General features: G+C 29.6%; 1 protein-coding gene across 2 annotated transcripts in view; it reads right to left on the bottom strand.

Moving 5' to 3' along the window:
• Window positions 1-1,006: 1,006 nt before the first annotated feature.
• Window positions 1,007-16,111, bottom strand: part of LOC143248918 (serine/threonine-protein kinase PAK mbt-like) — a 37,062-nt gene continuing 21,957 nt past the window's right edge. For both annotated transcript variants that reach the window (XM_076497910.1, XM_076497909.1), the window contains exons 7-10: window positions 15,350-15,476; window positions 9,421-9,546; window positions 8,285-8,419; window positions 1,007-7,636 (exon numbers count right to left, since the gene is read on the bottom strand). In XM_076497910.1, coding sequence (XP_076354025.1) covers window positions 7,475-7,636; window positions 8,285-8,419; window positions 9,421-9,546; window positions 15,350-15,476 — 550 coding nt within the window. In that variant the 3' untranslated portion in view covers window positions 1,007-7,474. The remainder of the gene's footprint in view (window positions 7,637-8,284; window positions 8,420-9,420; window positions 9,547-15,349; window positions 15,477-16,111) is intronic.

Below are 16,111 nucleotides of genomic sequence, written 5' to 3'. Positions count from 1 at the left end.
CTTGACAGTAACTTTTTTCATGACTCTCCAGTTTCTCACTGTCTTCATGAAATTAAACAGTGCCAAAATTCTTTGATGGATATTCCATCTTCACTATCAGTCTCTTTAATGAGAGGTGTGTGTGTGTGTATTACGTCACAGGTAATACATCTTGCAGATATTACAGTGAGTACAAAATGGTTACAAGGTTGATCGAATTGACCAACTATGTGACGAAAGAATCGATTTATTTTCAAACAAAGAATTAACGAAATGACAAACAATATGGCCATATTAACATAATTTGCTTATTAGATAATTCTTTTATTTTTCTTTGGACAGTAATAGGGTAGTTATTCACAAGCTAATAGAAACAAGATGGTGACAATTCACTTGGTTTTATAAAAATTAGAAATAATGTGTATGTAAACACAGACTAGTTAAAATGTACTTAGATGGTCAAGTTACTCCTTTTATCTTGAAACAATGATATTTAAAAATAGCATTAGAATGTTAAAATGATTCAGTTGATATACCTTACTATTTATGTTTTACTGTCATACATTAACTTTTGTTCACGCTTTAAAGATTATCTGGAATTTCTTTCATCAGGTCATGAGCGACACTAAAATTGCTATCCATACCTTACCTGATGTTCCTGGAAGAAAAACTGGGATTCTTTAACAACTGCTTTATTTCACAAAAATCGTTTTTTTGTCATTTTACTACAGAAGAAACGTATTAATTTACAGGAAGCATTTTAACAAATATTATAGGGGCAAGAAAAAAGTGCAGACAAATATTAAATTATCCTAATTTGGCATGATGACTGGTACATATAAATATACAGTAAGTAATCCCAAGCACAATTTAAATTCGTTTAGAATTAATGTTTGATGACCCAGTTTAAATTCATGTGTAAAATGGGTTTGTAATACATATAAAATCACTCTCTGACAAGTACTGATGATTTCACACTTTTCCTTCAATACTAGAGAAACAAAAGAAATAATTTGAATTTCAGATATCAAAGGTAAATTATTTTTATTTCTAACTCAGTAATGTACACATAAACCCTCTGAGTGCATGAACAGTAAAAAAATATGGTTATAAAAATTTAGTCCAAACAACATAAGCACAGATCCCTCACAATTGAAATTTTTGTTCCTTCTACATAACCAGAGGAAAGGTTTCACAAAGGATACGTACAAGTGAGGTGAAACTCTTTAATGTGAAATTATCAGATTTTAAGTATAACAATATTTGATGTTAAAAACACTGACCATTACTTTCCTACTCCTATGGATGTCTGTTAAACAATATATGACTAATTATAATATTTCAGATACAAGACATATCTTTCAAATTTGTTTTAGAAAAAAACTTCAACAATGTCAATGAAGCTCATTTAGACATTCCTATGCAACTTACTTTGGATAGAAATACTTCTTGTCTACGTTAGTTCTTTATACAGTTTGTTATACAAACACTGACCAAGTCTATAAGAGCGAGTAGTGTACTTTGAGAATATTGACTATGTAAACGGACAAAGGATGCCAATACATTCTAAAAATGAAATTCATTTGGTGGTGTAATTTCATTCACCAGCATCATGATGTTTTTACAGTTTGTAATCAAAACTGTTTTTAAAATTGAAAGTTACATAATCATGCAACACAACAAATTATACATCAAAATCAAAATAATTAAAGTTAGTTAAATCAGAATAATATGATTATCAAAGTTCAGGATTCACAGAAATGAGCTTGTTAATTTCAAAATTAAGAAAACTGAAGCAATACAATGAAAACTCACAGAATGGAAGCAATGAAGCCAATGTTCACAAATTTATGACTTAATTAACTATAATATTATGACCCACAGAACCAAAGTTCAAGATTTGCAAACTTAGAATATTCAACTAAATAACTATGACTCACAGAACTTAAGTTATAACACCATATTACTTATATATGTATTTGCTCACATTTCTATAACAGCCTTGTAAAAATTCTTGTAAAACTTGGAGACAACAAAGTTGATGGTAATATAAAAATGATGAAACATTTAAACAGATTGTTCCTACATCTATACACAGGTGTAGCTGTATATAAGAAAAATTGCATACTGTACACTTTTGCATGGAAAAGGTTTCAAGTGAGACTCAAGTTATGGCTTTGTAAGCCAGATTACTTTCACAAAATATAAAACAAAAAGAATCAGATTAATTTACACCATAATGTTAAAACATTAACACCTTGATAAAACCCATAATTCTACTTGCATTATGTGTTATGATAAACAACTTGAAATATCGTACAAAGTTAGCTGATGTGTACAGGTTGTCTGAACTATAGGTGATTTGCAGCTTTTATTAATTTCAGATAAGTGAATGATTATGGCACTGTTAAAACAAGAGAAAGTTGAGTTAATCCTGCTTTGTGACAGAGAAAGTTAGTGCAAGTGGAAGGTTGTTGCCAACTTTACTGTGCACCATCCAGATAGATAGAAAAAAATCAAAAAATTACTCACTATGTTGTTAGAAAGTTGCTAGCTAAATTTATGAGGAGTGGCAGTATGGCCCATTGATATGTTTCACAGAAATACCATCTCCAAGTTACATGGACAGCATGTAGAACACATTCTTTAAAATTCAATGAAATACTAATGGCTCTACACTTTTCTTGAACACCCTGTACATGTAAGTAAATGTTAACCTGGATGAAAGATCAGTTTCCTAATAATGTATTTGTTAACACACAAAATTATTAATTACATATTATACTGATATAGTAATATTTTGCATACTTAAAATACATTTTACAAAGTTTTACAACAATGAGCATGTAGTCTGTTAAATCCTTCCTCATAGTTATAGAAAACAGAACAAGTGTATGATGAATTAAAACAACTAGCCACTTTAACTTCCTATTATATAAATAGCACCAGAATCAAATACATAAAAGAAATTTTCAATTAATAACTTGTTAAGCAGCAACTCTATGCAAATTTCCTTTGCTTTCCCTGTAATAACATAATGCACAAAAAATTTCATTTAAGTTCTCTTTTTTTATTATTAGCTAATCCAGTAGCAAATTCAGCACCAACATTTCCAACAAGTTCAACCCTTTTACAACACAAAACCAAAAAACATAAGTTCATTGAACAAAACTATGAAACATGAGAATCTTAAAAATTTCATCTATTTTTACTGTTATCTAGATATATAATAATAGAACATCAAGAATCCTAGTATGTTCAACTCTATCCACCTGTTCATATCCCTCCACTGTCTAATAATTGCATTACTTACAAACTAGGTTTAATCTTGCACACAAAATATTGCAAACAATGAACTAAGTACATCTACTTCACTTAAACACAAGAGTACCAAGAAGCTTTCTGCAGGTAGTTTTTTTAAATAGAATGTGTTAACTTTATAACTTGCTAGCCTATAATGTTTATCATGCTGCCTAACCTAATAAAATTGTCATTGTTAAAAAAAGCAGCTTGCAAATGACAAACAATTTTTTTTAAATCATATAATTAATAAATCACAACTTTCAGTTTCATGTCAACAAGAAATGATGCTTTGTAAGAAAGTGTCTTCTAGCAAAGTGTTGTCTTTTTATTAACAGCTTTTGTGGTGATTCTTACTACCTGTGGGATCCTTTCCATACAAAAAATTAAGAAACCTTAGAAGCATTTTAGTAATTTCTGCTGTTAATTATTATTTAAGTAACACAGAATTCCCCTTTTTAATCAAAATATCTACAGCACAGTGTATTAATACAAGGCATGATATAGCACATCACATTCACATACATGTACATTATTGAATAATATACACAGTACAAGACTGACATTCTGGTGTACATTCAAAGCTTTACAATAAATACACAAGTGAATATAACAAATAATTAAACATTTTCAGCCAAATCATGGAATGTTTATTTACCTTCATTTACTTATTTTTAACAACCATCTGAGTATATAGATGATTTTATTTACAAACTTTTCACTCCCAACTAGAATTAGAGGCAGGAAGAAGGCTCAATAAAAACTGAACAGACAATATAATACAGCTTTGTAAAGTTATTATTTTCCTGTAACATTAGGTATCAAAATCATTGATTGTCTTGTAAAGTTAATTTGAAAGTAAATTCAAAAACTAAAACACTTATCAAGCAGCAGAGACTTTGCGTGTCAATCTCTTTCTACTAACATTTGAAATGAAGAACTTGTGATTGTCTTATTATAACAATGGTGTTGGAAGATGCATTAGTAGAGTTTCAAATTATATAACTGCTAAGGCACATTCATCAAAATGTCATTAAGTACTTTGCTAAAAATTCCCAAAAACGTTTTAGTCAAAGAATTGTCAATAATGGTACTTTAGTACAAAGAGACAGAAATAATACTAATTAAAATAATTCCTCGTGTTGAAACAATAACATGTAGCAGGAACAGGAAATATAACAATGTTTTGGAACAATATGAGACTTATTTAATTTTTAGTTACTACTCAATGTATAATTTAAAATGAGTGTCAGTTTTACAAAAAATTTTCTGATAGTGTCGAATAGGTGGTATAACAACTTTAAACCACTGAAGTTGCCTTAGTATTACAAAAACATTAGATTCTACGAATACATAAACTACAATTATTTGAATCTAGGTGTATACAAAAAATATGCTAAACATTTGATTCTTTATTCTTTTAAGACATTTAAAGCAAAAATGTGTGTACAGAAAAACCCTGTGAGAAAATTAAATTAAGCACTGGCTTGTGTTTAACTGAAAACTATTAACCATTCATTATTACATACATATTTCAAAAACTGCTTTTAAGTTTCAGGGTATAATGTCATGATTATAAACATAGTAAACACTTTCATTTGTTTCTTAAAAGACAAAAGCAAGATTAAAAGACTTGGTAAGTTCAGTAACAACTGAGTGGTACTCAAAGTCAACTTCAGTTTTGATTGAGTTCAGAATTGAGGTAATGAAGAAGAGGTCTGAAGTGGGAACAATATATCACAAATACTGATCAAATAACCTCTTAAGATATTGCTGACTATTACCATAAACTGCATTTTTATCAAAAAACTAACACTCATGCAATTATTCATTCTACATATTTCCTCTCAAACAAAGCACATTTTCAGCAAGTCTCTACAGTAAATCCAACAGTCAAAGCATAAACATTTGCTTTTGCCATCCGTGTTACTAAACCAGCAAAGGACCACACTGATAAACAAATACCTGTCTGAGTAGTCCACTTTTGAATCTTTTTGTCTTCTAGACAAGTGGTGAAACCCATAAAGTTCTTGTCCCCTTCGTAACTTGTCCCCATTGAAGACAACAGATAGAAACTCTTTTTACAAGCTGGAAAGTACTATTAGAATTATTTGTCAACCTCCAAGAGTGTCTTTATTACTCAACCCTCTTGAAAATGTGTAAATATTGACATTTGTTATGAAGGATCAGCACATTTTGTACATTATTATGAAGTATAGCTCTTTCCCTTTACAATGATTTTTAAAAACTCCTTGTCTCAGATAAGAGCTTTAAAAAATCTTCTATTTCCAGGCAATATTTACCTGTTCTGGATAGATGGCAAGGCAGTTTTTTTCACATTGCATTTTATGATTTTGTGTGTGTTTGAATTGAGATTTTGAATATCCAAACACCATGTTCAAGATATAGTAATGCCAACTACTATCAAAGTTCAGTTAATCAGCATTTCCATTCCAAACCTGAATCAGGCAATCTTGTATTTAGTACAATTAAGGATGGGAATCAACTATTTCTTGAAAAATAAAAGGTAGGTTAAAGTTTTTACTTTTTCTTAAGGACAGTCTTAAAGGACCAAATGGTCTTTTATTATCCACTTGTTGTTACATACTACAAAAGTGGATACCAATATTCAAAATCTTAACAACTTCAAAGTTGCTTATTAAATGCAAATTTGACCATAAAGTTAAAATGCATAAATGATGTTTGTTTATTGGCTCTTCTACACTTAAACATAACAGAGGAGCATGTTACAAAGAGTAAAATCAATCCTATAATTTTGATGATGAATTATGGAGTCACTTTACTCAATGGTACCAAAATATGAAAGGTCATTACCTACTATACAGGGCCAACAATAGTGTTACCAGGTACAAATAATGCTATACTATTTTCTGAAATGATATTAAAGTTTATAATAAAAAAAGGATATTTTGAACTTGTGACATTTCAGTGATAAACAATAAAGTAACAGTAAACCACAAAAATATTAAATACCTCTAATATACCTTAGTTCATAAAGATATAAATGATTAGCATTTTCACAAATATTAAAAAATTACATTTAGAAACATTTATTCTTAATAAATGACATTGTTTGTTTTATTATGGAGTGGAAAAATCATTTTCTTTTCTAACAAAATGTTATAATTTATATAAAAGTAAAGCCCATAACTTTGAAATAAAAAAAAATTAACACATGCATTTTCAAATGAGTAATGATTTTTAATGATATTATTTCTATTTACCCAAGAAATAAATACTTTTCCTGCAAATCTACTGTAGTTAAACTGTCGTAATAATGAGTAAAGACTTGTATAAAGTGTATGTAGACAGACTTTTTTATACAGTTATCAATTCCAGGGAGTAGAAGTAAAACATGTTATAAAAATTGGAATCCATTCGTTGTTGAACATAATTAACACTTAAATTGGAGGAGTTTATGTCCACAGAACCTTTGTAACAGATTTCTATGGAGTCATTTGTGAAAGCTACTTTTCTATGGCACAGTGAAATAGAAAGCCTGAGTTATTCAATATATCTTCAGTATATTCAACATGAAAAAAAACAACAAAAGAGGACATTTAGCATTATTGCTGCATCTCACTTGAAATTATCTTCACTTGCTGACCTTACTTTGATTGTCACTACAAATGCTAATCACTTGTATTTATAAATGTTGTATATACACTATGGTTTATATTTTGTTAAGGTGCTTATATGGTTAAAAATATTAAGTTGACAAATCTGTTTGATAGAGAGGTGAGGACTTGTAAAGATATCTGTTGTGGGAGATGAGTAACAATAAAGGACCTTTTGTTTGACCCTGTGACCTAATAATTAGTATTTAAAACTATTAATATTATTCCTTGTAAGTCAACACATCTAAAAACCAAAAACACATAACACTAGCATTAACTTTTTAGACTTTGAGTGCAGCAGCAATCTTAAGATTATCAAAGAAGGTTTTCAATATGTAAAAAACATATTCATAACTTCAGTTTTAGCTCAGAAGAAAATATCTATATTGAGTTAATTTTTTTGGTCAATAACTTGGCACATCAGGCCACGTGGAAAGCACCACGTTTAACATACAGTATGAGGTACGTACAACTTCTTAACCTACTGGATGATGTAACCAATGCACCACGTGCCAAATAACCATATTTATGTATCCATGGGTAAAACTTCTGCACCTCTAGCAAGGACTGTGCCTGAAGCTTCGCATTAAGGGAACAAGTAAGCTAGGTGGTCCAGCCTGTCTCAGAAAGGAATGCTGAAGAAGTTCACATGCTGTGGCTCTCTGGGAAGGGTCTCTGAGAAGCATTTTCTCCAGGAATCCTTGCAACCTGGGAGATACCTGTGAGAAGAAAATAGAGCTTTCTTTTTGATTGTTACAAAGCACATGAAATAAGTAGACAACTTGAATCTATCCTCTCTTCCACACTTATTAGGATATCAACACAAACCAACAGTGGTGTTACTTGCACAACCTTCAGTAATGAGTTAAAGGATCCACACCAAATTTCAGGATTTTTCACTATAACATTAAATTTACATGAACTACATGCTTTCTTTAGTAGTCTGTATCAATATCAAAAAGTTCACACACTTTAATAAATACCTTAATAACACAAGGTTTATTAAAAAACCATATTCCACTACCATTCAAACTTGCTTCATTTCAGACTCTTTCAGCCATTTTAAACAAGAAAAAGAGAACTCTAGGCAGGAAATTTTTTTTAAAAAACCAGGAAAATTTTACTTTCTTTTACAGTATTTTGGTTGTTCCTATTCCAAAATATTAAAAAATAATAACACTATATGCTATTTCAGTGATTTTTACTTCCCACATGCAAAGTTTTATATATTTAAAATCCACATAAATATACACACACTTGTGTGTAAGGACCCTCCTTCTACAAAATTTGTAAAAAAACAACTTTTTCAAGGTACTATTAACTATAACAGTCATATTTACAAACATAGAGCAAGCTTCACTGTTTACCTTGTGGGTGTTTTTTAGCTTAGGAGGAGGCATGTCTCGTATCCTTCTCATGGCCTGCAGAGGCGGTTCATTGAAGAATGGTGGTTCACCATCAACCATCTCAATCACCATTATACCTAGAGACCACAGGTCAACCTACGGAAAGACATCACAGTTAGCAAGAACTTAATAGTATAAAATATATTGTCAACAAATTAGAAGCTTTTGAATATTGAAATGTGTGCATAATAACGCAAAATATCTAACAATGATTCTAGATATTTAAATGACCAAAAATTCACTTCATACTGGACAGAAAAGTTATTTTAATGAGCACAAAATTTAAATCACTAACACTCTATGTATGGGTAAATAAAAATGCATATATCACCCTTTTTGTAGTTACATTCCAGACTTAAAACTACACTTTTATCAATGTATGCCAATAAACTTGATATAAAGAAAAATTTAAATACTCAAATTTCAATATAAACTTTAATTTCTTAATTTTAATCTTAACTTTTCTGTATCAAGCGATTCTCGTTTAATCCAAATGAAATAACTTTCATAATATTTCTCTTTTTTTGAGCTGCGAGTTTTAATGCAAATTGCAAATTTATAGCATAGATATTACTAAAACATAATCAAATTTCATCATCTTCAATAACCTTGCTTTACTTAATTTATAAACCAAAAAGTTAAATCCAGTGCAAAGTTGATCAAATGGACCAAGTGCATGCAATGTTAGGGTAGAGAAAACAATAGTTAAAAAATAGTTTTACTGAAAAAACTTTTGATATTAATTTTGATGGTCCTAGAGGTTATTCCAATAAAATACGAAAGTTTAAGATGAAAAAGCATTTTTTTTTTATCTTAACATGAAAATCACCTTGCACTCAGATTAGTCAGAGTTTGATTCAGATACCAACTCCAAAAATTCCCAGCTACATTTTTTGGTAAATATTTATTTACAAATCTTTTTTGTGTTAAAAATATTTGTAGTGATTATCAAAAGCTTGCCAAATTTTATCGAAATATACTTACTACATTAAAATTTATACCACATACAGTTTCATTGTTAACCGATGGTCGCAAAACTGGTCAAAATGTAGTCAGGTGTTATCATATAAACCTTTAGCTTGTTTATAATATCCTACCTCAGGTCCATATGGCAACCTAGATATTACTTCTGGAGCCATCCAGTAAGGGGTGCCTACTAGGGACTTCCTCTTAAGGAGATCAGGGGAGACTTGAGCACAGAAGCCAAAATCTGAAAGTTTTACCTAGATAAAAAAAGAAAGGTTAGGACTGTTGATTATATTATGTTAAAACAAAGGCTGATATTTTCCAACACAATATTTAGAGCTCCTAAACACAAAATGATTTACTCTTTCAATGTTGGTGGAATTAAACAAGCCAACTCTGACCCTGCATTAATAAAAATTAAGTCACCACATACAAAACATAATCACTTCAAACATACAGCATGATACCTTTAAAATCACAACTTTCTTGGCAATTTATTAATTATCATAAAATAAAAATATTATGTAATATAGTTATTTACTATATTTTTGTATGTAAACCTCCATAACAATTGACAACAAAGCCAGTTTTCCTACATATAGTATAATAATGTACTAAGCCAATTTATTAAAAAAAAACTGTGCAATAAAATATTGCCTAAAGCAATAACACTAATATAAATAGATAGCTTATATCAGATATAAAACTATCTATACCTTAAATATAAATAGATAGCTTATATTACATATAAAACTTATCTATAACTTCCTTTTACTAACTTACCATTTTCCAAATACACTCCTCTAAACAAGGAACTTCATAGAAAGACACATTACCCAAAGTACAACAGTAGAAGCTACTGTTTAATAAAAATATAATTATGTGAACATAATAAAAAAAAAAGCATGAAAATGTATAACTCTTTAAACCCATAATATGTTGCATTTTCTGCTGAAATTATTTGCATAATTTCCTAATAATTATCACCACAGCTTATAAACTTTTAATTTTGTAGATAATGGTATGGCTTGGATTAATTTTCAGACAAATAGGTGTAAATATTATAGGGCATTGTTGTCAATTTATATTATAGGGCATTGTTGTCATATTATATTATAGGGCATTGTTGTCATATTATATTATAGGGCATTGATGTCATATTATATTAGAGGGCATTGTTGTCATATTATATTAGAGGGCATTGTTGTCAATTTATGGGTAAATCAGGAATTTTGGTCAAAATTAGCCAGTGTTTGGTTGGGTTTAAGGAGTTAACTTGTTCTTTTTTCCATGGCATACAAACAGATAATACTGTTTGTAACTTAAATTGTTTGAAGACACAGACATCACACAGCATTTGAACAGAAGCAGCAAACTTTAAAAATGTAATAATTCATGAAAGAGAAAAGGGGAGCTCTACAGCAAATAAACTGCAAGAAAAGAAATCCAGCTTTCAGAATGGTACAAATGACTTTATTAACCACTGAAATATGAAATGTAAAAAATGCAAAAAGTTCAATTTTACAGGTTTTGGCATCAGTTTCAAATATTCATTGTTTTTCCAGTTAAAAATAAGTAAAGTCTACAGAGTCAAGATTTATTACCTACATTAATGTTTTCACCCATCTCATCATGTTTGTTGACTTGTATTCAAAATTTTATTGAACCACTATGTTATGAATTTATGTCAATAAGTTTAGAACCAAACTGTAGATTATAATTCAAAACTTTATTATATATGAGTTAATTTCTTATTTTAAAAGTAAATATAGATTTTAGTGAGCCACATGGTATGTTGAAAGCAGCTCTCCTTATAATTAGATGTTTGTGTGGTCAAAATCCTAAGTCTATAGTTTCATACAAATTAGGCACTCAAATTACTAATATTAACAAGCTGGAATATAATATAAGAACCCTATATCTTTTTATTTTCCTGAGATATAACTTACATACTGAATCAAACACAGTGGTCCTGTTCACCTCTTTCCATTTTTGAAAATGGTTTTTATATACAGTAACTTTGATATATGACGTGAATAACCAATCAACAGCTTAGAATGCCCGCTTTGTGCTTTTCTCAGTCATTTTAATCTGTGAAAAGACAACCATGTTCTTTTGATCTAAGACTTCAAATGGTAAGTTGTGTCTTTAGTATGCTCAAAGCATCTCAGTTACTAAGTTTAATAAATTATAATGGAATTCTAAGGTATTAGTATAGTTATTTATGATGTTTTGGTTATTCAACTGCATATATAAAACTAAAAACATTATGTTTGATATTCTCCATGTGCAAAATTTTAAAAGGCTTAGTAACCTATGTCCATCAGCAACTGAGTTCAAAGGTCATAGCTAGTTTGCTTGTTTTTGAATTTTGCACAAAGCTACACGAGGGCTACCTTTGCTAGCCATCACCACCTACTGCCAACTCTTCGGGCGACTCTTTTAACAACAAATAGTGGGATTGACCATTACTGTATAACACCCACATGGCTGAAAGGGCGAGCATGTTTGGTGCGATGGGGATTCAAATCCGCGATTCTTAGATTACGAATCAAGTACCCTAACCACCGAGCCATGTTGGGCTGGTCATAACCAGGAAAGCGAATTGTTTGCTTTACTTCTTTATTTATTGTCTATTATTTTAAGAAAAATAAGTTTAATAATTTATTTCTAAATAGTAATAAATATATGCATATATATAATGTATAACAACTGAAATGTAACTGTATATCACAAAATACTAGTCCAGTCAAGACAAAAGACCAAATGTTAGTTTTATGTTATCGGATATAATAACAAGTGTGTGCGCACCATGTCAGTGGAAGTAATGTAACATTACCTAGGCATGACTGGAAAGCCAATATAAAAAAAAAACAACAAAAAAACATATAGCATTATGAGACTTAAGCTACTTAAACTAAACATTTGTATTTCCACGTTATAGAACGAAAAAAAGCACAATTTTTATTTATTTCCTAATTGTTTTATAACAGTTACAAGGTTGGTCATGTAACAGACCTAATACAGATATTTGTTTTATAATTTCCTTATGATGGTTTCATGTGTGGTTAAGTTACAAATGCCACATAGTTAGGGTATAGAAAATAACATAAAATATAAAGTCTTACTGAAAACAAATGTTTAAAGTGTATTTAGGAGGTTTTAAGACATTATGCAAATAATATACGAGATGTTTGGTATGAAGAATAGCTTTTTTATTCATAACATAAAATCAACTTGCACTCAGACTAGTAACAAAACAGATTTAATATTTTAAAAACAAATCTTTAGTAAAAATATTTCATTAAAAATATGATTATCTGTGTACAATATATTTGTAATCTTTACTAAAAATCTACCAAATTTTGTGAAGATACACATGCTGTATCAAAAGTTATGATACAAATACTTAACATGTGCAAGTGTGTAGATGAACTTGTGTATATTATACTGAGCCTGTTGTGAAAGGGTTAAAAATATATTTTTGTTAAAATGAAATTTAAACTTTTGCATACACCATTAACAACTATAGAAGGAAAAAATCCAAAAAGTAGGTTTAGAAGTTTGGATTTGTTTTTAATTACTTTATTTGCTACAAAAACAAAGTCTAATAAAATGTAGAAGAAATAATAAAATAGTAACATGCCAGTCATAACTTTATAGGTGCTGTAGTAGAGAGAGAAACATTTTCAAACTTAAAGCTGTTATTTTGTTTCTGTAAAATCATGAGGCAACTGGGCTGAAAATGGTTAAAGAAATTCCAGAAAGGGAATAGAAGAAAGAGTAATTGACATCAAGTTTTTCCTTCTCACAACATAATTACTTAATCAACCAAATTATGCTGAACTTAGTGCAAACTTATTACACAGTATCTAGCTTTTTGTTTTAAAAAAATTAACATTGCTTCAATGATATTTCAAAAATTTTGGAAAAAGCATTAAAAACACTTTCTATTGTCTTAAAATTCTTTTACTTTTGTTTATCAGAGAGTTCTATTTTGTGTAATCAGTCAATTTCAATTTTACTGATTTTTATTTATAATTTGTTATGAAATGTTATTTTACTAACTGCAAAAGTCACCACTTATGGCTATAGATTTATAAAGATCTACTAGGGACCTAAGACCTGACCTTACAAAATGGTATCAGGTTATGCTAGGTAACATTATTTTTGCTAAAAATACTTGATGGTAACAACTTATATTTATTAAATATACTTTTTTTTAAATGAATTTTTCTTTTAATTGTGTGCATTGTTTAGATACAATGAGTTTAACAACAATATTTTAAAACAAGGATTTAAGTCACATCTAAATTATTTGTATAATTTGCCTTTTCTACTATACCCTTAATTTAAAAAAAAAGATTCCTTGTCAAAGAAAAAAACTTTCACAGTGTTATTACAAGCACTTTAAAAGACAAAAAGAAAGATAATATAAAAAAAATGAGCTTAGTGATTGGTTCCCATGTCTTTTATGTTTTCCACTAAATACTACTGTTTTTCTCTGGAGCAGTTACTTTTAATTATTTATCACAAAACCATGAATTACTACTCACAGTGTTCTAATCAATTTACATTGTTGTAAGTAGTTTATAATTTGCTTTTCATAATGGTATATAATCTCAGTTTGTATCTATTTTCAAAGCTGTTTTTCATCAGTAGTTATTCCCATCTTTTCATGATCTTATAGCATCTGAGGTGAACAAAAGCCTGTATAATAAACTGTACTCGTGCTTTGGGTTGAGCAGGGAACTGTCTAGTCCACTGTTTACAGGAATGACTCTTTTTAGAGGTTTGCAGAAATACAAGTTTAACATTTTCAATATTTTTTCTTTGGAAATTACACTAAATGTTAGAAAATGTCATTTCTATAATATATTGAGACAAAAGAAGCATTTTGAAATAGTACAATTATTAATCTTACTTACATTCTTAAAATTATATATAAACTCACTCAACACCTGGAAAGTGCTCATTTGTCTCAACAGAGTTGAATAAAAATGGTTAAAAAATTATAAGAATGCAACAAAAATATTTTTGTGACTAAATAATAACCAATCAGCAGTTAACAGTCATCCACCACTTTCTCAACACATTGCTAGGGAATGTTTAAATATTTAACTTGTCTATTTGAGAAATTATATATGTATTGGGAAATAAATAGGTCCTATAATATTGATTACATTAAGTGTTCATAGGAAACTAAAACCAGCATTATAAAAAATAATGAACTTAATATAAAATAAGTATTAAAGATGTTAAACTAGTAAGCAAACATGGAGAATAAATTTCTTAATTTATTTTGGAGTTGAAAGCTTACACCCACAATGTCTCAACACCTACACCATCTTATAATAAACTTTTGATTATGGAAGATAGCTTTTTGTGCCATTAGAGGTCTTCAACTACTTTTACTTGCTTAAATAGACAAATCTAAAATTATAATTTTATTTAGTATATTTTAAAATAGCTGATCTTGTCTTGTCTTTCCTGAATTAAACCTGAATAAATTTTCTAGAGAAAGAGTGGAGGTTGAGAATGTATGAACTACATACACAAAAATAAAAAAGTTGGCTTTATAATTCTATTTAACATCACTGTTGTAATTATTATCTTCCGTAAAGGCAGAGATTGAGAGTTTCACACAGTAGAAATTTTTATGTCTACTTTAAAAACTGTAAGGACTTTTATGAGTAATAGTCTTCCCAGAACTGACTGCAGACAGTACAGTGATGGGTGGTAGGAGTTCCAACATTGTGGGTATAAGCATTAAATTCTATAACCTAATTAATTTTTAACATTTGCTTTTGCTAGTTTAACATCTACATTTAGATTTTGTCTGATTGATGGGATATCCCCAATGCATTTGGGCAACTAGAACTGACAATGGGAACTTCACCAAAATTTCTTTAATGCTTATATATCTATATATTGAACTATTTCAAACTGTAAAAACCTTTTTTCACTGTGCTATTCAAGAAATTCATATTAAAATTATTAGGCATTTATCGGTATATGATTAGTCACAGACTCACAGTATGCCACAAGTTAGTAACTCACCCTCCCATCACTAGCTAGTAAAATAGAATCACTCTTAATGTCTCGGTGGATGACACCTTGAGAGTGGAGAAAAGCAAGAGCTTTCAGACACTGGTTACAAACAGTTGCAATCTGTTCTTCATCCATTCTAGAAAATGACAAGACCAAACCAGAAGCATTGGATTACACTTACAAAGATTCACAAGAAAACAAGCAGTAGTATATCTTTAGAAATTACAACTGAACAATTTTCTAATTATTAAACTTAACAATGACCAAATTGTAAACCATGACCAAACATACAGAATTCTAAGAAATGTTTACTTGTGTGATTTTAAATTTATTATGATCTATAGAAAGATTAATGGCAAACAACAGGTAAAAAGAACATTTAGGTCAACAAGAATAGCTTTAATGGGTAACCTACCAAAACAACATAGCTAATTTACTTTCACAAAATAAGCAATTTATTTACTTTTGTACTTTCTCAGCTATAAAGATTTTACTTCTTTGTTCACATTTTATTGTGTCTGAATTGGTGTAATTTGAAGTAGTCAGTGCCTGTGACATGGATTTCTGTTTTTCTTCCACATGTGTGATTCAAGGTGCGAGTTGATGTAGCCAGTGTTTGTGCAGCATAGATGTCTTCCCACTAGCTGACTGATGGTGTGATTTGAAGTAGCCAGTGTCTGTGCAGCATGGATATCTTCCAACAACCTACCAACCTGCCTGGCTGATTGATGGTATGATTTGAAGTAGTCAGTGTCTGTGCAGTATGGATGT

Source organism: Tachypleus tridentatus, chromosome 4 (assembly GCF_004210375.1).
Source record: "Tachypleus tridentatus isolate NWPU-2018 chromosome 4, ASM421037v1, whole genome shotgun sequence".
NCBI lineage: Eukaryota > Metazoa > Arthropoda > Merostomata > Xiphosura > Limulidae > Tachypleus > Tachypleus tridentatus.
Note: the sequence above shows the minus strand (reverse complement) of the source record. Positions and strands in the feature narration are given on the sequence as shown.